This window comes from Zonotrichia leucophrys, chromosome 5 (genome assembly GCF_028769735.1).
Source record: "Zonotrichia leucophrys gambelii isolate GWCS_2022_RI chromosome 5, RI_Zleu_2.0, whole genome shotgun sequence".
Lineage (NCBI taxonomy): Eukaryota > Metazoa > Chordata > Aves > Passeriformes > Passerellidae > Zonotrichia > Zonotrichia leucophrys.
Genome location: NC_088175.1, coordinates 34,057,186 through 34,081,854, shown reverse-complemented (window position 1 = coordinate 34,081,854; position 24,669 = coordinate 34,057,186). Strand labels below are relative to the sequence as shown.

General features: G+C 44.0%; 2 protein-coding genes across 27 annotated transcripts in view; both read right to left on the bottom strand.

The window, feature by feature from the left end:
- The window catches only part of MADD (MAP kinase activating death domain), a 68,421-nt gene extending 64,557 nt beyond the window's left edge, over positions 1-3,864 (bottom strand). For all 21 annotated transcript variants that reach the window (XM_064714248.1, XM_064714251.1, XM_064714258.1 and 18 more), the window contains exon 1: positions 3,795-3,864. The gene's annotated coding sequence lies outside the window, so the exon portion shown is untranslated. The remainder of the gene's footprint in view (positions 1-3,794) is intronic.
- A 2,611-nt stretch (positions 3,865-6,475) lies between these two features.
- NR1H3 (nuclear receptor subfamily 1 group H member 3) overlaps positions 6,476-24,669 on the bottom strand; it is a 30,749-nt gene continuing 12,555 nt past the window's right edge. For all 6 annotated transcript variants that reach the window (XM_064714236.1, XM_064714237.1, XM_064714238.1 and 3 more), the window contains exons 2-9: positions 19,152-19,395; positions 16,165-16,431; positions 12,315-12,523; positions 11,893-12,072; positions 11,365-11,464; positions 9,728-9,841; positions 8,823-8,917; positions 6,476-8,422 (exon numbers count right to left, since the gene is read on the bottom strand). In XM_064714236.1, coding sequence (XP_064570306.1) covers positions 8,276-8,422; positions 8,823-8,917; positions 9,728-9,841; positions 11,365-11,464; positions 11,893-12,072; positions 12,315-12,523; positions 16,165-16,431; positions 19,152-19,269 — 1,230 coding nt within the window. In that variant the 5' untranslated portion in view covers positions 19,270-19,395 and the 3' untranslated portion in view covers positions 6,476-8,275. The remainder of the gene's footprint in view (positions 8,423-8,822; positions 8,918-9,727; positions 9,842-11,364; positions 11,465-11,892; positions 12,073-12,314; positions 12,524-16,164; positions 16,432-19,151; positions 19,396-24,669) is intronic.

The following is a 24,669-nucleotide window of genomic DNA, read 5'->3' as shown; positions in this document are numbered from 1 at the left end:
TGTAAAGATACTTCAGAGCTCCTGGTAGTACATGGGTCACTTCTTCAGTTTGCTTGGTTTGGGGTTTCAGCTGATTATTCTAGTTCCAAGACAGAAATCGGGAGCATGTTTGTCAATATTCAACAGTAACTTCCATGTTGTTTTGACAGGTTTAAGGAGATCCAGTGACAGAGAATCTAGCTGCTCTAGAATTATTTTCCAGCTCCAACAACAGAGCAAAGACCAGCCAAATTATACAGGTTCAGCCACAGAGAGTGAGCAGTAGCTTGATGGAAGTTCTTCATAGCTCTCACAGTAGAGAAAGAAAAGCAGCAAAGCATTCTGTCTTCAAAAGAAATATCACAATTATTCCACAGATTAACAGATAATCCCACTAAAATACATTCCTTTCTAAGTGATGCTTCATGATGTTCATTTTTATTTCACTCTGTTTCTTATTAGGTCACTGACAATGCTTTCACTTCACAAAAATTCATAGCTTGAGGTAGATGAAAGCTCTTCAAACTGGGGACATGATATTAATCTTGCATATCAAGCTCTTTCATTCCTTTTTAGTAAATCCTTTCCTCATTGCCACAAATCCCTAATCAGAAGCTGCATCTGTACTTTTTACCAGTGCACTAAATAACTGCCTTGAAATTTAATGCAGTATATCTTAAATGCAGGCACAACAGGGCCAGAGGACATGGCAGGAATTCATCTGGGTTGTAACATATGCATTGCCTGTCTCCAATTCCTTCCTGATGGAAAGTAAGTGAACCATTCACCTCTGTACTAAGTTTTAACATAAAAGTATCGATTACCATCTTGTGAGTATGATGGCAAATCCAGTTTAAAAATGACAGTGTGAAATGACAGGGAAGTATTTTACTCCATTTGTTATCTAAATGTTATACTAAATTTATTTGTTATACTAAATCTCTACCAATCCCTGCCCCCCCCCCCAAAAAAAAGAAAGCCATTCTTCTAACAAATGTATCTGGAAAGGAGTATCAGAGAAAATCTACTAACTGGAATGCTGGAAATTAGAAACCTTGAAGAAATTTATTCTCTTAGAATTTAGCAGTACTTGAGACTTTCTAATTTAATACTCAAAGTTTTTATAAATATTTGGGTTTGCAACTGACTCACCACAAAAGATATTAAATAGACCAGACTGAACATCTTGACAGAAGTATGCCTAGTATATCCTGTCTATACAGAACCTGAGTATTTGATATGGCTTGAGAGGGGAAAAGCTATAAATTATGAGCCTCTATGCCCCTGAGCCCAAGGCAGATAAAATCAAAGCCAACATTAATTTAATTCAGGAAGATAATATGAACAAGTGTTCTAGTAAGGCCTGAAATGCACTGATGCTTCCACCATTTCTACTGAACCATCAGTCCTGATGCTCTAAAACCTAAAAAGCTACTTTGGCTAGGTAGGCAAGGATCACTGTTAAAAATCCTCAAAACTTTTACTCCCCTGACCCCCAAATCCTTCTAAACCAGACAGAAGTTGGACTCAGTACTCTGAGGCACATGATGTGGCCCTTGATGCTCCTGTGAAGGGTCAGGAGCTGGATTCAATGATCCTTGTGGGTCCCTTCCAGCTCAGCACATTCTGTCATTCATTACATACATGCCCTGCTTGCTTTCAAAGGAGTTACAGAATGGTACCATGGTTGAAGAAGAGGTTTGCCCTCTAGTATATATTTATGTTTTTCCATGAAAACTTTAAACTAGAAGCCTTTTTTTTTCTTTTTTTTCTTTTTTTTCGCTAATTTCCACACAGCATTTGGTTCACCATCTTTCAGCTCTGGCACATAACACACATCCTAGAACTATGTCTTGGCCATTTTATGCATTTTGTGTAGACAACACTCTTTCAAGGAGGATACTGTTTTCCTTTTTTGCCCATCGAGTAAGCTTAGAATTGTTTTAAAAGCAGCAACCTGGAAAGCCATGCAGTAGGACTCTGAAGCTTACAGCTTGAAACCTGTTAATTTGGTAAGAACACAGGAGTCCAGACTTGTGATACAACTGCAGCACCACTGGACAGGGAGCTACAAGATCTTTTAGTTAGGACAAGGCTATATTACTGTCCAAACAAAAGCATTCTAGAGACTTGCTGATGATTTTGCATTTTGTTAAACACACAGTAAGATACTTAACGAGTGTGCCTTTAATTACAGTGTCTATTAAACTGTGTTCAAAAGCTGTGCATTTTCTAACAATACAACAGTAAGGCAAAAATAGTATTTTATAGATGGAATGATCTATCAGTTCAGTGTTACATAACATGCTGTGAGGGAATGGCCAGATTAGATCCCATAAAAACTGCATTTTAGCTGTGTTGGATGTGAAGTGCTCTCTTGGATGTGTCAGGATTGCAGCTTTTCATTAGTGCTGAACACAGCAAGTGCATCTTGTGCCCAATCCAAAACAGCTGCTTAGGTCCAAGCAGCATAAAGTCCAAAAATAGAGACATTTCCCAAACAACCTATATTTGGATGACTTTGGTTTGATTATGTGACCCTCAAGACACCACAATAAATCTTTCCTCCTCTTCCTTGTGTCTACAAGTAGCATCCTTTTTGCAGATGAGCAATGGTGCAAGGAGCACAGCAAGGACACTGAGAGCACACCAACAGAAATGCTGGCCCGGAGTCACACTGGACACACAGAAAATGGCTGGCTTGGAAACGGAGAGCACAACACATTGCCAGATCACAGTTCTGCCCCATCTCCATGGGGCTGCAGATTTATCATGTATCTTATTTTGCATATGACTGTAAACGGTGTGGTATATGGAGGAGTTTAGTGGGGAAAGAGAGAGAAGAAAGACGAGAAACAAATCCGTTTCCTTCAAAGCTTATCATTTCTTGAAACACCTCTTTATCGTGACTCCACACAAACAGTGACACAGACCAAGCTTTCTTCCCCTCCTCCACCTGACAATAAAAGCGAGCAACACAACAAGGTGGTGATACCCATTTCTGAAGGGAAAATGTTTTTGATTTATAGTCGACTTCACATGAAATTGCCCAGTACAAAGTGGATTTCCTATTCTATTGTCTTGCAGAGTAACAGGATCTGCTGTTTACAAACCAAGGAGTAAAAGCACCTTTCCAGTCACATTACCGCAGCAACCCCTTCACACGGCTGCACGCCTCGCCCTTTCCAAGGGGTTCTGTCCACCCTGAGCCGCCCTCTCCCTTCCCTCAGCACCCCGTCCGCTTCCCCCACGGCAGGGAGCGAGGAAAAGCCTCCGGGTGGCCGGGACCGAGGGCGCCGGCCCCGCGCCCACAGCCCCGCCGGCGGCAGAGCCCCCTGCCCGCCGGCCACGCCGCTATTCCCACAGCGGCCCGGTCCCGCCTGGAAACCCGCGGCGAGCCCGCAGGGGCTGCTGCCGACAGCGCCGGCTGAGCCCGCGGCCGCAGCGGGACACCGCGGCCCCGCCCGCCACCGGCGCCCGGCACGATGGAGCCGAACCCGGCCGGCCCCGCTCCGGGCAGCGGCGGGACACGATCCCTGTCCGCCGCCGGCCGTGACCTTGCGGAAGGGCTCGCCGCTCTCGAGCATCACCATCGTGCCCGGCCGGGCGGCTGCGGCAGCGCTCGGGGCGAGCGGGGGCGTCCCGCCGCCAGCTGTCCGGGTGCGGGTCACCGCAGGCAGAGCTACGGGCCGCGCTTCGCGCTCCCCGACCCACACGTAGGGTCGGTGGGGTAGGCTCCGCTTGTGCCATGTGCACGCACCCGGCCGCCTGCGGCACCGGCACCGGGCCCCGCCCGGCCGGCTCGCTCCGCTCACCTGCGCCGCCGCCGCCACCGCCGCTCTGCGCCGCCCGCCCAGTTCCGCATCGAGCGCCGGCGGCGGCGCGCGCCACAGCAGGAGCAGGGGGGCAGCGGGGGCGGGCGGAGCGAACCACTCGCGGCGGGGGCGGGGGGAGCCGTCCCGTCAGCCGCCCGCAGGGGGCGCTGCAGCTGCGGAGGGGCAGGCGGGATGGAGGCGGGATGGAGGCGGGATGTCAGGAAGCGTGGAGCGGCGCAGCTCTTCTGCGCAGGCTGTGTCGAGAGAACCGGGAACGCTTCAGCCGCTTGAAGCGTCGAATTGGTGCTTTCAGATCTCGTCCTGGCAAGCAGCAGCTGAAGCCTCGCAGCAGAGCCCGGCTCCAGACGGACAAGAACACGCTGCCTTGCGGCAAGGAGACACAGTACCCTGTACTTTCACCCTCTGTATTGAGCTACGTACTTCCTGATTTGCTAGTAGCTTCATAAGATTACAAGATTATTTGGTTATTAAAAACTTGAGATAAAGCTTTTTTTTAACTCCTTCCAAGCTCCTAAAAACCAGTATGCTGCTCAAACAAATCCATTTATTAACAAAACCAAAAGTACTAAAATAAATCCAAAATGCAACCAAAAGCACCACAAGTAACCCACAATTTTTATACATCGAGAGTGCAAAATGGAGAAACACTGTTTGATATTTGTCATCTATATTTTGCCCACTGTAGAGGATTTGAGTTTTCAGAAATAACTTTCCTCCCTCCCCATTGATCTGATTCATCGTGAGCGGATACAGATGTTGAATAAGGGTACAGCCAACCAGGAACACTTCCCAGGATTATAATTCAAACACCCCAAGATTTCTCCAGCAACCAAATCAGCAAAATTAATATGAAATAGATCAGGCATAGAGCCTTAGAGCAGCAGGATTGAATCTCAGGCTGAGATAGCATTTTGTAAATATAAAAGTACAAAGGGTCACCAATCTCACAGATGGTTCTTCCCCCACACCTGCTTACTTGAGCTCGACAGGCTAACTTGCAAGGCTTCTAAAAGACAAAAACAAAGGTTCTGTACTGATTTGCACTTTCAAAAAAAGTGTTAATGTTAAGATGTAAAGAAGAAGATTGTATTTGACTACATGATAATGAAAAGTGTGCTGGTTTGGGCTGGAAGAGTTAATTTTCTTCACAGTGATTGTGTTTTGGATTTGTGCTGGGCACAGGGTTGAGATTACAGAGATGTTTTTGTTATTGCTGAACAGGGCTCACACAGACCAAGGCCTTTTCTGCTTTCCATGCTGCCACGGTGGTGAGGGAACTGGGGGTGAATGGGAGGTTGGGAGGAGACACAGGACAGGCGACCCCAGCTGACCAAAGGGATATTCCAGACCATATGGCTGAGTATGTAAAGGGGGGAAGGAGGAGGAAGAGGGGGATGTTTGAGTGATGGTGTTTGTCTCCCCAAGTAACAATTACACGTGATAGGGCCCCACTCTTCTGGAGATGGCTGAACACCTGCCAGTCCACAGTGAATTAGCGAATTCACAGTGAATTAATGCATTGTCCACAGGAACAGTGAATTAAGTCCTTGCTTTGCTTGTGTGTGTGGCTTTTGCTCTCCCTATTAAACTGTCTTTATCTCAACCCAAGACTTTTCCGGCTTTCACCCTTCTGATTCTCTCCCCAGTGCTGCTGCCGGGGAGTGAGTGAGTGAATGATTGTGTGGGGCTTGGTGGCTGTCTGGGTTAAGCCACTACAGAGGCAAGAGAAATCACTGTTTTCACCACTGCCCTCCACAGCAATGTTACACACTGTACACCTTGAGAATCCCTCACATTCCCATGCAGTTTTTCTCTTCAAATTAAGGAGATGCAGCCCAAAGAATACAAAGCTGGAAGTTAAGCTGCAGCTCTTGTGTTGACCCTCTAATCCGCCCAGCACTGATGAGCTCTTGAGCTCTGCTCATTACTCCCCCTCTCCGACCCTGCTCCAGTCTCCTGTAAGCCTACTGCTATTCCTTCTTCCTCTGGTTCAGTAGATTCCAATTTGAATTTGATACTCTAGAGGCTTCAGCAGAACAGCCTGAGGTGTGGAACCTTGCTGAAGTGACCATTGCTTTCCTTTCCCATCAGGGCAGGGGATCATCAAGCATTTCAGAAGCAGCTAATGCTGGACAGCTCTCTGCTTTCCCCCATCCTGCCGCTGCTCCCTTTGAGGCAATGCACATGTTCAACTCCTCCTGGTGTTTCGCCTATGGACACATCAGAAATGAGCAGCATACCGGGGTCAGGTAAGGCCCCACTGAAATCCACATCACAGCCAGGGCACACTGGACTCCTCTTGCAATTTCGGTGGGCCACAAAATGCAGGAAATGGAGAGGAGCACACGCAATGAAAGGGTGACATTCTGAACGCAGCTGTACGAATCAAGGCGAGGTGTGTATGCATAATGCATGGTCTTCGTGACACACACTCAATCCACTTCACCTATTTGCCAGCTCTGCCACACAGCAAGGCACATACTGAGCTACAAATCTCATAACTGAAGGCCAAAACAAACTACCTGGGGTCACACTGCCATTTCTTTCTCGCCACTTCTTGCTTCTCCCCCAACACATAAAATTTCTAATCAGGTTTGAGCTTGTTACAACAAGAACTTATTCCACCCTCTTCCAGTCTCATGACAACACATCAGAGAATGTCAAAATCCTGTATTAGGCTTTATTCTTTTATATAAACATTAACATTTCTCAAACAGATTAGTTAAAAATACAGATTTAAACAAGAATTTTTGCAATTGCAATGAGTTATAAAAAACAACAGATTATTTTACAGATTGTTACAAGTGCTTTACAAAGGTGCAGAGTGAAGGCCAGTGGCAGGGGACCAACCTCAAGTGCAAAATGGACACGATACCCTCACCACGGGCATAGCGCTCAGATACACAGCCAAAAAAAAACAACAAACGAACCAAAAAACAGACAGACAAAAAAACCCCGAGCCATGTGAACCTATGCTCTTGGGATGCTCACCGGGCAAGCAAACATAGACCCCTATGACAGAGAAGAGTCATGAGACCAAGCTACCAGGATATTTAAGGTTACATCTCTGAGATCAGCCATAAGATGTTTTTTCTTGGAAAACAAGGAACATGTTTAAAACAGTATATTTCTATTCTGCCAGACAAAATATTGCTGTAAATCCTAGAATACTTATGGATGTGGATACTTAAAACTTGGGCCATAAATCCAGTGTGGATCTCACAATGCCCAAAGTGAAGAAAGGATACAAGACCCAAGTGTCCTTCTGAAGGAGCTGGCACTCCTCATACAGGAGGGACCTCCATATCCCGTGATCACCACTGAAACCTTGAGCAAGTACCTTGGAAAGACTTTGGCAAAAGGAAGACGATGCAAGTGGATCTGATTACACCCAATATTCCTGCAGCCTGTGATCTGAGAGTTGTGCAGCCCACAGCTTATGCAATGCCCACATATTTCACTAAATGCAGTGTGTCCTCTCTCCTTGGTCAATACATCTTCACACCCACCTTGGAACACATACCACATGCTCCAGATTCTTGGAAGTTTTTGAGATCCTTCCACCACACCCACCTTACCTAGGTACGAGGCCTACCCACTTATCTTCCTTCTATTCCACCCCTAAAGATAAAATCTACGCCCTGATTTGTTTTGAACTAAAGTTGTCCAGCTGTTAGCAAATCAAAGGTAAATTGAGCTGAGAACCGCCATGAGATAAAACCGTGATGCATTACATTAAAAAAAATCCACTACTTTATGCCTGACATCTTTTTGATACACAATGTTCCCTACCCAGAGGACCTCCTTGTTAGACAAAGGGCACTACACATTACAGGAATCCTTTTTCCAAAGGAGGGCCAGAATAAAGGGCAGCTCTAGAGATGTAGTCTCATAATAAAGAAATAAAAGCTACTTCTCTTAGAATCATTGTAAAGGGCAGCACATTCAAGAGATTTTATTTATAGGAAACCCAGTGAAACCCCTAGAACATCCACACTGACTTCCCTGAGCTCCTCAGATCCAGGTACACTGGGGACCCTGCAGAAGCCTTTTGAGCTGGGTTACTCTCAACAGAGAGCTTTTGGCAAGTTTCTGCAAATTCATTTTCATAATCAGCAAGAAGAGGATTAATGGGGCAAACCCTCAGCATATGCTTAGAGAAGAGAAAGACTCTGAAGAAAAAGGAGTTGAGGGGCGGGGGGAAAGGTCTTCATTTCTACCGTTTTCGAATGTTTCATGTTATTCCTTTGGGGTACGGGCACTACATCGAAACCAACCCCTCCATCTGATCTAGCCCAGCTGCCTCCTGCAGTCTCATGACAACACTGAAACCCCAGGCTCATCACTCCCTGCATGCCCAGCCCAGGGTTCAGTGCTTTGGAGAGGGGAGGCTGGCTTCTCGTTAGCAAAGGCTGGGAGATGGCATTATGTCAGCATGTCAGCGCCCTGGGAGCATGCAGTCACTCATGCACATCCCAGATTTCTGAGAGCAGGGGCGGGAGTTTCTTATCCTGCAGCCGAAGGGCAAACACCTGTTCAGAGTGGACACTGCTCAGCGTCCGAAGACTGACCAGCTTCATTAACATCCGTGGAAACATCAAACGGTCCTGCAGGGCCAAACAGACAGCTCTTAGTAAATTCACTGAAAACTTTGTTTAAAAAAAATTACCACTACCAATTACATTACACTGTAATCACAATCCTTACTTCCTCTAGACCCAGCATTCTCCAGGCGGATGCAGTATAAAAGAACACAAGAAGTACATCGCGTCCCAAAACTCCAGACTTGCCATGCTGCCTAAACTATAAAACATGATACAGGACAGCAGATTGTGACAGCTCACAAACCCTGCATTTACAGGTGCTATCAAAGAGCCCAGAAGAGACAAGTCTGACAGTACAGGCAGCAAGAGACCTGTTAGAGACAATACTGCAGGAACTCTGCCCGCATAAATACAAATACATCTGCTTGCATCATCCCTGGAGATGTTCTGGTCAGGCACTTACATTTGGTCTGTTGATGCAAATGTAAGAATGAAGTGCTTCCACATAGGTGTGCTGCAGCCTCTCCACCAGGGACTGGTCCTGCACATTCGGTCGGTCTGCCAAAAAGCAGGTTAGAAGTAAGCAGAGCAGACATAAGCAGATTGCCACGGGCAGCTTCACTGGATTTAACATCTCTGTCTAACCCCACTTCCTCCTATGGTGTCTTCCCAAAACTTCATCTCACATTCACCCAGCACAGCTGGGAGATATATCCATGAAACTGTGGTAGCTGTGGCTGTTGCCTGTAACTGTTCTTTCTCAGTAATGTCCACTGCACATGGGGAGTCCAATCTGACTCCTATAGAGGTGGAGAGACCAAACAGATTTACACAGTGCTCATGTTCTTGTCCCAGAAAATATGTGAAGCCACCTATTCAAAAGCAAATGGGAAAGTCTCTCCAAGAGTTGAGCCAGTTAGGAAACAGGAACAAAGAAAAACAGTCATTAATCAGGTCACAAGACAGAAGAGTAGAGGTGGCTTCTTGGCAAAGCCCAGTTCTGGCCGGGAGTGATACTGCCTCTTTTCCAGAGTATGTTTGCTTGCCCACTAGATGTCACTCATGCTGTGGGACCTGCATCACACCAGAGAGGTGCCAAGGTCATGAAGGGGGCAGTAAAATAGCAATTTCTAAATGAGGAAGACAAATACTGGCTGGCTTTTCTGCACACTTTTCCAGTAGTGAGGAATTAAATTTCCTCTGGAAGTGGCACTAGACAATTCAGAATATAATGAATAATATTGTCCCTTTATCACTAGACTCCATACATGCTCAATTACTCCTTTTCTGCATGTAACATCCCTTCACTCTACTTCCTTTGCCCTCTGACTCACTACTGTAGCTCTTCAGATGTTCCTGGCTTTTTACCTGCAGAGAAAATATTGATGGCAATTAAAAGTGCATATTCAGCATCATTAAGCTGTAGCTCATTCATTCCCTTTGAGAACTCAAAGATGGGGTTAATGAACTCAAACTGCAGACCTGCAACAAACAGAAGAGAACAAGGTGAGGCAGTAACAATTGTCTCCCCTCTCTCTCCCCCTCCCTTTGATGGAAAAGGCTGCCAGAAATCCACTGCTCTACACCAGAGAGTGGGAAGGAGAGACAGGCAGGGAAAAAACCTTACATTATGCTTTAATGAATCCTAGCTTTACATCCACTACTGGTGAGCACCAGCAACAGTGGCTGAGGAGTCAGATTCTATCTGTGAAATGAAACTATTTCTGGGTTTTCCTAAAGCCTTAAATGCCCCACAGCACATTACTGGGCAACAGCTAAAGGAACACAACATCAGCTATCAGACAAGTCCATCAAAACATCAGAAGGTCACAAGCACAACATTTGTACTGTCCACTCTCACAGCATCACCTCCTTCACACCAGTAGCTTCATGCTTTCAAAGAAAGCTTTAATTCCACTCTTCAGGTTCATCTAAAGCATGTATGAGCTGAAAATATGCGGTTCCAAGAACTCTGAACTATGCCATTTCCTTCAGCTCAAAGAACTGGGAGACCTGAGGCAGAGCCTGACCTAGGCTGCCAATCACCTCATTTGATAAATGCAGTCAGACAGAAATGCAGAGATATTTATTGCCGTAATAGAGACCACTGTCAAATCAGGTCTCTTTGTGCTATGTAATCACACTGAAAACTTCAGGCCTTTCCTCCAAAACAGCATCCAAGTTTCTAATTTCCTGCATTACAAATGCATCAGACAAGGAAGAATAAAGTGGAGGGAATAATTCTGGATTCCTGCTTTTTGCCTTTCTAATAATCCGAAGAAAAGGCTACCAGGAAAAGTGTCATAAAGAAAAGTTGTATATACAGGCCATCTCAAGTATAAATGGTTAAATAGCTAGTCAAGGAATAAAATTTTAAAAAATCAGCTGAAGCACAGGCTAGTGTCTTGTTTTCAGAAATGCTGAAGATACACACTTCTTGTTACTGCATCTGAAATTACAAACACTCATAGCTCCTGGAAAAATACACTTCAGAGATCACAGCACCACAGGCTACCATATAATAGGATGATGAAGTGTCTAAAGCAGTCTCTGGGGATCCTCAGTGCACAAACTTCCTATCAACTGAAATGTAATCCCAGTAATGTCAGCACTCCAAGCATCCATCCAGATTAGCAAGTGACACACTTGCAAAGGAGAGAAGACTGTGGTTTAGATTGGTATGATCTGATACAGATCTACCACCATGTCACATTTCTACAAGCAAAGAATTTCACACCAACTGCCAGTCCTAGGTGGCAATATTTTTATGCTTTAAGAGTCCAGATTTTCCCAAGCAAACTGACATGCAGAAAAATAGAAAAATACATAACATGAGCTGGTACATTAAAAGCAAAAAAAAAAAAATTGTTTGTGAGGCTATTGGTTTGGACCTGTTCTAAACCTCTCACCACAAACTACTTCCAGCTGCCCACATTAAAAAGGAAAATATGTAAGAACACAAGACAAGACAGTAGAGAGGAAGAAACACCTGTCTAATGCACCACCTGCTTTGGCGAAGTCATCCCGATTATAGCTCAGGTCCTTAAGAAAGGTGATGCTCTCAATCTCTGGATTGTAGCGCCGAGATGTCTCCAACAACATCACCTGTGGACAGGAATAAGATATACTTGCTTTGAAAGCAGGAAGAAATGCTACAACATCAATACATTGCTGACTGTTGAAGCATCTTTGAAAGAAAAACAAAACAAACACCAAACAAAACCACTCCAGTTTCTCAGAGTGCTTAAAAATTCCAAGACAAAGTCTGTGGTGTCTTGCTTCTGGGAAACGGGAAATTCCTGCTTACCACTACCAAGGCACTTGCCTCATTCCCTTCCTGTATAACCAGGAAGTATTATGCAGTATATAACCAGGCCTCCTGCCAGTATAATGTCGCACTGCAGTAGTGGTCCCACAGCTCAGATCCCTCAGTATGCCATCCTCAAAAAAGGGACAGAACTAGTTCTCTGGGTGGATAACTCCAGATTCTTTCATCTCTGCTGCTATGATCTGGGGTGGAGTCAAACCCTCACCTCTATGGTAGATGTCTTCAGTAAAGCAATCTGATCTTCCCTGGTGAGTTCCAGGAAGCCAGGTAATTGCTTGGCAAAGTCCACGATCTCTTGCACAGAGATAATTGCAAGTTCTGTGAAGTGAGCAAAACGCTGCTGCCTTGCTTCACGGTTATTTGGATCAGGAATCTGGGGCCATGGCTGTAGGAATGGGAAGAGACAGCAAATATTTGTGAAAGATGGAGCCAAAGATGAAAGATAAGATGAAGAGAACAAGGAAAGAAAACGACAACTTCAGAATATCATCTTTTCCTATTCTTTACAGAGCTTTAGCCCACAGATGCCGTGTCTAAAGCAACTCTGTTCTGCCGAATTTTTTACCTAAAATGCAACTCCCCAGACTTCACTTTTCCTTATTTTGGGTACACTGGTAGAGTTCTTACCGTCACTTTGAGCCTGTCTGTGAAGGAGCGCTGGTTGCACTGCTGCTGAGCGGCCACGAGCTTTTTTATCATGCTCAGCTGTTCCGGCGTCAGTTTGTGGGAAGGGCTTGGTGGATTTGGAGGGTTTGGACGCACCACAACTGTCCGAGCCTGGTCGTCTTCCTGCTTCTTCAGTTTCTTCAGTCGGATCTGTTCTTCAGACAGAACATCTAAAGCAGGAATAGCTCATGATCAATCATAGGAATACAGTAGAAACCACAATAAACACAGGGTAATGTGCTGTGGATGGAGAGGCAGAGATCAGAGCTGTTTGTACTGGGCATAGCAGAGTGTACACAACAGAGCCAACAGTGATATTATTTGTTTTTCTCTCTATTCCCTCCTTAAAGTTGTTGCATTGCCTTTCTTCTAATCACACTGTTATATAAAGTGTTCACAAAAGGCATAAGCTCCCCTCATGATGCCCTGCAGATCTCAGAAAAACAACAGTGACTTTCCCCATAAAGCAATTCCCTAAAGTGTCATGTTACAACAGATGCTCCCTTCATATGGCAGTGTGTCCACCCTATTTTATATTATCCTACTGTCATGTCTTTTTTCAATATTGTTAATTTAACAGCTTGTGTCATTTCACCCTCTTCAAAGGTCAGACAGTTCTGGGTGGAGTTTGAGAGTGAAAGGGTAATTTGCTATACAGGCCATCTGGGGCAAACTAGAGCAGTAAGATACCTCAAGATGAATAATGGAAGAGTAACTTGGCATAAATGTACTGAGGACCAACCCCAGGTCCTTCAGAAAAAGTGTAACAAGTCTCCTTCAGTTGTTAAGTCAAAGGGCAGATGTTAGTTGGATGTAACACTGTAAGGAACAGAACTCAAAGGCATCTGCTCTACTGAGGGCTGATGGGGTCCCTCTGTCAGAGAAAGGGAATCACATTTTTTCTCCTAAGCCTGTCAAACAGCAAAGAGGGATTTAAACTAAATCTGCCTAGGGACAGGAACCTCAACCCATCCCTTTCCTCTCCCAAACCAGTTTGATGCCAGGGCCAGCAAGAGATGCCCAGAGCCTGGAGAGTGTATGCAGGTCAGCAGGAGAGCACCTGAAGGGCAGCACAATGGAACTCCTGCCACTCCATCCATTACGTCAGGTTCATCAGAAGCCAAACTCAAATGCCTCTATGCAAACGCACACAGCACAGGGAACAAATAAGAGGAGTTAAAAACATGCACACACCTGCACAGCTGTGATCATATTGGCATCACAGAGAGAGGGTGCACAGCAAGTTGGCTGGCCTGAATTTCAGGAGAGCAGACTCTGGCCTCTTCAGGAATCTGCTCAGTAGAGTACTATCAGATAAAGTGCTGGAGGGAAGAGGGGCCCAGGAAAGCTGGTTAATATTCAAGGATCGCCTCCTCCAAGCTCTGGAGTGATGCATCCCTGTCTCTAAACTGGAATAGTACAGATTTGACAGATAGATCACTTGGAGGATAAAAGATTGGTTGGATGGTCACATTCGAAGAGCTGTGGCCCATGGTTCAATGTCCAGGTGAGATCAGTGAGGAGTGCTGTTCCCCAGGGGTTGGTGCTGGGACTGTTTAACACCTGTCAGTGACATGGACAGTGGGACTGAGCAGAGCCTCAGCAAGGCTCTGACAGCACCAGGCTCTGTGCTGTGACTGACACTCTGGAGGGAAGGAAACCAGAAAAGGAACTGATTGGGGAAAAAAAAACCTCCCTCTGTATCTTTAAAAACAAAGATAAATAAAGTTTGACTTTACAAATAAGACTTTAAAAGTGCCGAAAGATTCTTTGGCCATTTTTTTATGCACAGATAACACAGAAAACAAAGGAGGTTGTAATGAGGTGGGGGGGTTAGTTCCCCCTACCATGCCCACAGCGAGAGGACAAGAAGAAATGGCCTTAAATAGAGACAAAGGAGATATGGATTAGGTATTAAAAAAATTTTCCTTGTTAGGGCATGCATTAGAGCAAGATGCCCTGGGAGGTGATGGAGTCACCATCCCTGGAGGTGTTTAAAGGGCACCTGAATCTGTGCTCAGTGATATGGTTTAGTGGTTTAAGGGTTACAGTGGTACTGCTCGGTAGACATTTGGACTTAGTGATCTTAAAAGATCTCTTCCAACCTTGATGATTCTATACCTGCTACACAGAAAAGCAGGAGGCCCTAAAATTGAACAGGTACATAACTGCACTTCTTAACAGAATCACATTAAACAAAGACAAGAACTGGAGAGCTGCTGTAAGACAGCATTCTTGGGATTGGAAAGATAGACAAAGAACAGCAACCTTTATCCCTGACTTCAAACAGGAAGGATGTGTGCACAAGTACATGCACCATGCACAAAATTTACAATTCTAACAGCAAAGGCATTTAATACAATTACCAAAATAAGGATGATCTATAAGATTAGAGAATGCTACTTACAGTGTCAGTTTAAGAAGGGAAGTAATTGATCCAAGTGATAACAGTCCCTCATCTTGGGACTCCAATGCACAAAAAAATTTTATCTGGTAACATGTTACTTGGCTATTAATTAATCTTAAAAACTGCCTATGTGCAAGCTCCTACACCATGCTAAATTCAAAGCAATCTAACTTACTCAGCTTGTCAGGAAGGAATTATTTAACCTCATGGTTCACACTGGCTTAAGAACAATAAACTGGTCATGAATAACTTCAGTCTGGGAATTAGAAGAATGTTTCCAGCAATTACTAGGGGGGAAGTTCTGGAATGACCTTGTAAGTGAAACAGCTGGAGGAAAAAGCCCTTCGTTTCTGTCAAAACTAACAAGGCAAATTTGGAGTGGGGATTACAGCATCAACAAGTATTGCTAAGTTCTTGATAATAACACCAAGATTCCATTTGACCTAATTTTCCTGAGCTGTCTTCAACACAAAACAATTACTAAATGCAGAAACATACTGAGGCTCTTTGTATCTACCTGCAACAAAAGAGAAGCAAGGTGAACAAGTGGTCTTATTGCATTGCTTTTCAAACACATCTGTTTCGTATCTCTTGGGAATGGGGAAATGGGGTAAAGACAACATACATAATGCTGATACAAACCAGTGAGACAAAGATATATGATGTGCTGTGTTTCATGCTGAAAAAGTGAACAGCATGTCTCCTAACTCATTGGGACTTAATTTTTGCAAAATTATTTTTTGCTTCTGAAACACCCACTATTCCTAGCTGTTCTGGGTGCTGACTGTCAAAAAAGAAGACTTCACACAGATCTAACTTTAATTGAGCATTCATTCAGTCAGTCTTGACCAGCAAAGGGATTAAACCTGGATACCTTGGCCAAAGAGGGCTGTTCCTGATATGCAAGCAGAAATGTTGGTGAGTATTTAGAAACAGCATCCTTATGGCTAGCGTGAGAAAAATAGCAGAGATCACCAAAGGGAGCAATGAGATTAGCTCATGCACAAACACAGCTGCAGTACTGTGGTGCTGCCCTTGACCTCTTTTGCAGGCTCACAGCAGGAAGCAAAGAAAAGTGCCTGTTGTTCAAGGAGCATGGTGACCAATCTTAACAGTCCTGGTCACAAGCCTGACGTGCCTGACACACTTTACAGCACCCTGATGAACATGTGATGGTATATTCCACAAGTTCTTACAAGGAACAAAGCAGGGCCAGGTGTTAGAGTTCCACTAACAGCCTCGCCTCCCCAAGTGATCCTTGTTGAGCTCTCAGTGACTTACACACATTCCAATGTTCAGCCTGCACAGCTTCCACGTCCCCCCTCCCCAAGCGCTGGCACTGCCCCCTGCCTTACAGCCCCGGTCCCCAGAGCCCGGCTGTGTCATCCCCATCCCAGCGCTCACACTGCTCCCGCATGCCGGCCTCCTGGCACTTGCGCAGCCGGCACTCCTGGCACTTGCGGCGCATGTACATGTCCATCTCGCACTTGCCGCCGTTCTTGCAGGCGTACTGCGCGCCCTTGATGACGCTGCGGCGGAAGAAGCCCTTGCAGCCTTCGCAGCTCAGCACGTTGTAGTGGAAGCCGGAGGCCTTGTCCCCACACACGCTGCACACTTCGTTTCCCAGCATCTTAGGGGCCGGGCCCTTCTTCCGCTTCAAGGGGGGATTTTCTATCAAAATGAACGGTAGTGAGGGGAAAAAAAAAAAAGGAAACTCACAGACATGAATGAAGCGTGCCCCAATATCCTCACTCAAACCCATTATCTACCAGCCACACACACCCCTTCTGGGCAAACAAGTCTTCTGCGACAAACTTACTGACATAATCCACAAGGTTTCACCTCAACTATATAAACAAATATAGCTTCACGCTTGTTCCTCTCCAAAACAGAGTGAAAGAGCCAAAACACGCTGAGGCCAAGTGTTCTGCACTTTCCAATTACAGTTGCGTTACTAATGTGAGAAAGAACTATAAAAAAGTTGAGGTGAAATCCAAGACTGTGAAAAAAGCAAATTTCTTCAGAACTCACCTCAAGTTCTCTTACTTCTATTTTCTGCCATACATAGGGACAAGAATAAGGCAAAAATGTTTCCTCAATTCAGTAGTGACAGAAAGTCAGTACTGAAACTGTGACCCTACAAAAACCAGACTGAGCAGACAATCCCTGTAACTGAACACCTGGGGAAACTGTTGAAACAGAAGACAGCAGCTTATGGAATTAGCTGCAATAAGCACACAAGCAGTGCACTTCACAAGCTCTGTGAGCCTTTGGAATCCTGAAAGCCAGCATCTCCTCTTCAAGAAGGGCACTCCCCACTCCTAAAGCTGAAACACTCTCATAGTGACAGTTCCTTTACTAAAGCTTGTTGTTCTGTCTCAAACATGGCACCTTCACTACTGCTTCACATTTCAGCTGGTTTTGTGCAGCAGCTCCCAACTCTTCCTATATCATTCTGAGAGATTTTAATCTTATCAGTGGCTCTGCATTTTGAAAACATCTTTGGTCTGCTCCAACACACCTTAAGCACTCCAGTCGAATGCTTGCCAATATTACATGTGCATTCCCCCTGTATTAGCCCTCTCTCTTTTCCATCCATTTAGTTCTACTTATGCTGACATCTGATATTCTACACAGCTTATAGTGCAGGTATTTTTCTGAGTGTCAGATATTATTGATTCATGGCAGCTGTTATAAAGATTACAACCAGCATGTCTTGATAAATCTCCAGATAATGTTTAGATATGCCTGGAAAGCCTTTACACTGGAGTTACTGCTTAGTTTGAAGAAAAAGGCTACTGCATTTCTTGACCAGCATCAGGGTTACAATTGCACATCTTATTTTTGTACTTACTCTTCCAATACTTCCTTACTTGTGTTTATATTTACTATTCTGCTCAAGTTCCTTTAATGGTAACCAGTTTTATTTGTGTTCCTCAATACAAGTTTCCAGCCATAAGTATCTTGGTGTTGATTTTCAATACCACTGACTTTACAGAGGCTTGGAGGTCTCTCAATTTGGCCTGCACTTCTCATTGTAGATTAGACAGCAAGAAAATGTCATCAGAAAGGTTAAATTTCTGATATTCTCCTCTCTTGTTCAACTCTATTTCTCTTCACACACTACCAAGTAAAAATTATGCAATGCCTACAGTTATTTCAGATTACTTAGTATAAACACATGTAATGGCAGACTAACTAGTGTAACAACTTTGCTGAAGCCTCAAGTGACGTTCATATGCTTCTGAGGAACAGCAGAGCACTCCAATGACTTCCACAGATAAATCTGTCCCTCTTTTGGATTTCTTAGCTGTCTCTAAAGACATTACATAAATTTCTTATTACCTTTTCTATGACTAGTTTATTGAGACAGATAGGTTTATTCTTTGATCTATGCAAATTATTTTCCATCTCTGAGCATGAATTATTTTAGTTACATAGATGATTATTGTTATTTTCTGTAGTCAAAGATAACACAGAAATAATGTAAGATGTATAAAGAAAGCATGAATGCCACTTCTGAACCTTTAACGCTCATTAGGGTCCTCCTTCCTCTGTAGATTCCCTATTTAATAAATATTTTCCACATTTTTTGTCTTTTTTCCTTACATTTTCATAAGGAATTAATATATCAATTGCTTTCTTTTCAAGTCCTCAGACCCATTTTAAGGACTTTTATTGGACAATCTCATATCACCTTTTAACTACTCTTTGTTTCTACTCCACTGAGGAATGCTCAATGTTCAGATTCTCTCTTTGTTTTATATCAAGATTGCCCATTGCCTCACTGCTGAGCAAACACATTAATTTGTCATATTTTCATTAAGTTTCATCATCTTCATTAAGAAGATGATCCTATGCACTTATGCTTTCCTTTTTTTTGTGTTACCTGTCCAGAGATATTATACAGTCTTCTTACAGTTTGAAAGTGTAGGATCGTGGCTATCAGCAGCAGCTTTAACTACATCATCTCAGTTCTATGTCTGATACTCTTCATCCTCAGTTAACCTAAGAAATACATGGAGAAACTCCTACTGTCTTCCCATTGCACCAACTTGCAAAATCCTATCACTTCTTTGCACCACCTACCCTTGTTGGACTGTCACCTGTAGTAAAGCTTTATTGTTCAGCAGCTTTCGGTAAGCCCAAAAAATCTTTATCTTACTGCCATGGACCTAGTCTCTAGAAGGTCAAATAAGCAAAATATTCAACACGTTTATCACTTAGATAAACCAAGTCTTCAGCTATCAATAACTGACTCTATTCTTAGACATCAGTGTCTCAAGCACAGTAGAAATTGTCCTAAAATGTTGCCAAGTAGCAATTCTGCTTACAGCTGAAAGAATGGATAGTCTTTATCATGCATAGATTCAGCGAGAATTTTTGCATACCTGCATGCTCAGGGGGGTTCTCTGAGCCTGGGAAGAGTGCAAGCCCTTCCTCCTCCATTTCAAATACACTTGCCACCCTCTTCCCATGATCCTGTGTGCTGAGTTGAGTGGGACCCATGGAAGCCACACAGGAAGGGCTCACTATAATCTCATCGCTGCAGCATTGTTTCTGCCAAGCAAGGGGCCACAGGCATCTATCTTCAAAGTCCTTAGTTTCTCTCTACTGCTGAAAGTCAGGAAGTACCTGTGGAAAAAACAAACAGATGCAAAAGAGGCAAGAGTTCAACTATTGAGACTATTAACTTCCAAAACCTATTACAAGCTGTATCACAAGCAAGCTTCAAGATTCCATTTCCGTAATTAGCTTTGTTTTATCAATGTTTCCACTCTTAAAACACAATATTTTAACAAACTGTGGGAAAAGGTACAAGACTAGCATATCCAGGTGCAAAACTATTATTTCATTGCCAACAGATTTATCAAAGCAAGGCAAGTCTTCATTACTGCCAACACTACCAGTGCACTTCATCCCTGATCTCTCCAAGTGTGTAAGAAGGAAATTCCTGACATTATAACCAGTGGCCTTTGTTAAAGTTTCCAGTAACAAACAGCTCAGTGCTGCCAGCTGCCCTGAATTTTGGTGCATGCATTGCAGAGCATATAGAAAATTGGAAAAGAGATTTTTCATACAACTATTTAGCAGACTACAAAGCATTGAATTTCCCTCTTAGTATCAGTAGCTGAAGACTGACAAAGGTCAATGATACATCAAAGATAAGGATGACAAATCCTCCCCTCACCTACAGTAAGAAACTGAAAGCCAGCATCCTCCCTATGGGAAATGGCCATGATGCCATTCTCAGGAAATGGATTCACCACCAGCCTTCTGAGGACACCCTTTTGTGGAACCTAGAAACCATACTGAAAAGCATCTTCATTACAGTTAGCAGAGCCCTAACTCCACTACAGAACCTGAAACTGGAAAGCAAATCCAACCACTTTCTCCAAAAAGCCCCACCTGCACAGAAAGGAGCCTACTCAGTAGATCACACAGATTCAGTGAAACTCATGTAAATTGCTAATGTAAACACCCCTAAGCTGATTGAACGTCACTTGATCTTAACTCAGTGATTTACAAACGCAAGCTAAAGAGATTAACTGATTTAAAAAGCAACAACGTGAAAGGCCTGTTTGAATGATTGAGTTCAGGACTAGAAGCCTATCAGTCCCTGAAAGACAGGAGGTGACAGAAAGCTCTGAAGCAGTTCAGATACAAGAGCATCAGGCAAGCAGGGGCATGCCTCACACACTCAAGTGCTCACCACGAAGAGGCAGAAAACCCCTGTCCCAGGTCCCTTCTTTCCTCCTGGGTATTTGGACCAGACCACACAACTTCTCTCAGAATGTCAAAAACAAAGATGAAAGCAATGCTTCTAAAAATGAACCACCTCCCAGAACTCTGAAACAGGCATCAAGTATAAAAGCAAGTCACATTGTCAGGCCTGCTGAGATCCTGTCATCTCCAATTACACTGTGGATGCAGGTGTTAAAACCCACAGGGCACATTCATTCACGTGACATCTGTAAACATAGCCTCAGACTGCATCAGGAACTCAGAGCTCCCTTTCCTAAGGGAGCTGGAGAAACAGACTATCTAGGATAAAAGTAGTGACAGCAAATATGAAACTTAAACCTACAGACAGAAGGAAGTCCTACTATGGGATAGTACAACCTAACCGATGTGATTTGCAAGCAATTTGAAGAAACTCATGGTCCTCAAAGGAACTATGCGGCTACCACAATCAACTTCTTTAAAAAAGTCTCCCCAGTAAATCTTGCAGAATCTGAAAACCTTGTGGAAGCAGCATAGAGAATCAGATGGAGATGGGAACTTTACTGCAATAAATCCAAACCCCATTTGTATTCCTAGTCCTATGTAAGCTCCTCACCAATGCTGACACAGATGTCTCTGGACATGTTCGGGCATGAAACAAGTAAGCTAAGAGTAAGCCTCTGCATCTCCACATTCCTTTAAACCACGCAAAAGACTCACTCAAAGATTAATTATTGTGCAGAATGAATCACCAGCAGCACTACTGCAGCAATTTTTCAAAGGAAGGGTTTGGTCACCCATCTGAGGGACTGAGTAACAGTGCTCAGGCCCAGGCCTCCAGTACAGTGACCCATTCTTAGTGCGCCTCTGCCTCAACTGAAACTTATTCCAGAAAACAACAGAAGGGTACAGCCTAATGGGATTTCAGAACTGTGTGATCTACACAATGACTGACATTGCAAGAGTGAAACTTGCTGTCAGCAAGCCATCTGGAGACCAAAGAGGAGTGTCTGAGAGACTGCAAGCTACCAAGAGAGAGGGGAATATAAATCCATGCGCACATCCAGGACACAGCAACAGAGAAGCCACTTTCTGCACTAGAACTACCCAATGCGTTTCTGCTTCATGCACTAGCCTCCAACCTTCCCAAAACAGAATGGACCAGATAGAAAAGGTTACTTGTCTTCCCTGCTCCTAAGACAGAGCACTTATTCTTTTGTAGGTGCAAAAATAACACTTGCAGGCTGAAAAACTGACCTAACAGTGAACAGCACGCTGGTGCAAGGTAAAGAAGCCTACTGAGCATCTTCCTCACATGCACACAAGTGAGAAGCTATGTGACAAGGCCTGAGGCTTAGTTTTCACAGAAATGCATGAGGATTGTTTTTATATGACTAAAAATCTTGCTAAGTTTTGTTCTAATAATGATGTTATTAGAGATTCACACCTTCCAATCTGCACCGCCACTTCAACCAAAAATGCAGAAAGGTGATGCAAGTCCTAACTGCAAGAGGGAACACTGTCTTCTTGCCACAGTCAGCTGTGCTGCCTCCCACTGTCTGTCTCAACTCCTTCAGTTACAGAAACCAGGACTGGCCATGTGACAAACAATGAAGCAATTGCTTCTCTCAAATGCAGCATCTTGAAGAGAGTAACATGATGAGCAGACATACTCCAGTGAAGAAACATGTGGAGATGAAAGGCTGAGGGAAACAAATTTCTGCTAGCCCTTACCACCCATGTCTCAAATATAACACTAAACACTTCTGAAATGTGTTGCCATCAGCTTCACCCTACTCCATTTCTTCCATCTCCCCTTCTTTTCTGAGAAAACAGAACAACTCAGATACTGATGGTCTCCAGGTCAGCACTCCTACAACAAAGTACTGCTTTTTCAGAGACTAAAGACGGCAGCCCTGGCTCTTGTACTTCATGCTAAATGTCAGAAACATTCATCACTTCCTCCAGCAACAATCTCATCCCATTCCCTCAGCTGAGTCTTCTTCTAAGCCAGCTGAAGCACTTACGCATTCTTCTGGAAGACTTTGATCTGACCCATCATCAACAGACTAAGCTACAGATCACTGAGGACAGTAAAGGAGATATCACTGAGCAGCACAGAATATACAGAAACCAAATGAGCCAAATGCAGTCAGTGTGAGCCTTCTGCTAAACAGTGCTGTCCCCTCCCTGGTATTCTTAGTTTGGCACTTTCTGTGAGAAGTTTAAGGATCAGGAACCAGACCAGATGCAAGCACATCTCTGAAGAAACTCACTGTTCATGTGTAACACATGAATGAGTAGCTTTTTAGAAAGTTTGTTCAAGTCTCTGTGATGTTTCAAAACAGGATTTACTCATTGCAGTCCCAACCCTGTAAATTACAATTAGTTTCTGCCAAGGCAAACATATATGGCTATGTTTCAGTTCTGTAATGAATCACAAGCACTCTGCAGCATGTCAGCATCATGAGGAAGAGACCTCATGTTTGTACACATATGCTAACATGACTGTGCTCACTGTGTGTCAACAGGACAGCACCTCTCTGCACGGGCCTTAATAGGCTGTTGGTGAACAAACAGAACTAACAGGAAAGGCTATCTTTCAGAGGTAACTAAAGCAGGGATATAATTTGGCATTTTGGCTTCTAGGTGTGCTCTGACATGCAGTATAGATTCACTTTGGCTGCTAGCATTTATCTCTGAAAGCTGGCCCACGGCAGTGCATAATGACCTCTGCTGAAACCTAAATGCACAACTCACACAGTGATAATGCTACACTGGCTATCAAATGCTGGCTGCAGATCTAAATGGCCAAGAAAAGATAACAACACCAGTTAGACTGAGATTTCACAGGACACTACAGCACCAGCAGAGAACTAAGCCCCTTGAGAGACACCACTGTTCCAATCCTTTCTTACAAGTAACCATATCTTGTGACCTAATGCTTTTCCTATACTGTGCCTGGTGAAGCAGCCACAGTATTTTCACAAATCTTCCACTGGATCTTGGTACTACCTTGTAGCTGCTTCAGAGAAACAAAGATTATTCCCAGCTCATGTTGGCCCATTCTTCTTCCTTCCCTCTACATCGTCACATTTCTCAAAAAATGCTGAAACACATAGGAGGTCTGTGAGTGAGGCAGAAGTATACATATGACACGTTTCAATTAGGAAAAAGTTGAAAAAGACACCTTGTACCTTTCAAGACAGAAAAGGAATCTGTTGCTTTGAAAATGAAGTAATACTACATGTGAAAACTGTCAAAACTCACGTGAAAAAATAGTAACTTCGGATTGACAGTGGGAGAGACAAATCACAATAATGCAAAATGTGAAAAGCAGTGCAACAGGACACTGTAAAGAATGACTTTGACAGTATGACTATGAACAGTATGTCTACAAAGAATGGAAAAAAGTTCTGCAACTCTCAGGGAACAGACTAGCTCAGTGGCCCTGCTGTAAATCCCTCTCTCAGAGAACTACAGGGACAGAGTTTGAAATCACATTATCCATTTTGATCTCCCAGAAGCATAAAGGCAACCACAAGCAGGAAAGAGTTTGCAAGCCACTGTCAGAGTTTGCGAGCCTCCAAAGCTGATAAAGAAAAGCTACAGCCTCCTGATTGCTTTCATTTGCTGTCCAGCTAAGCTTCAGCTGACCATGAGCAGCTGTCCAAGACTGCAGCACTGCTTTGTAAGCCTTTTAAGTTGTTGCCGCCATTGACAATTATGCAGAAGAGCCTGCAAGTCACTTCCAGCTGCATTCCGGTCTCTTGCCCTCAAATTAAGGGTCTTAATTGCCACCTCTCCCTCCCTAGCTCACTTCCAAAGCCTGCCTCCCTGCCCCTGTCCCCCACCTTACTTTAGGTTTTACTCCTGCTGCTGACCAACTCCTTTGTTACCCATAACTTTGCTGATTCTTGTCTCTCCCTTTGAAGGGGGCTCACTGCAGCATCCAGCTCTCACTGGGTTTCGTTTGGTCTCAACACAAGGCACGCTGTCTCCTACCCAGGTCAGGCACGGAAACCAGCACAAAGTTCAGAGAACAACAGCAGAAGTGACTAACAACTGAAAAGATTAAAATAAACAAATGTGTGTCACTTGATTGAAAGAGTACTGGGAAGAGAAGAAACTCTTCTTCTCTTTCAGGTGTTACTCTGAAAGATAATATGTCTAAAAGAACACTGA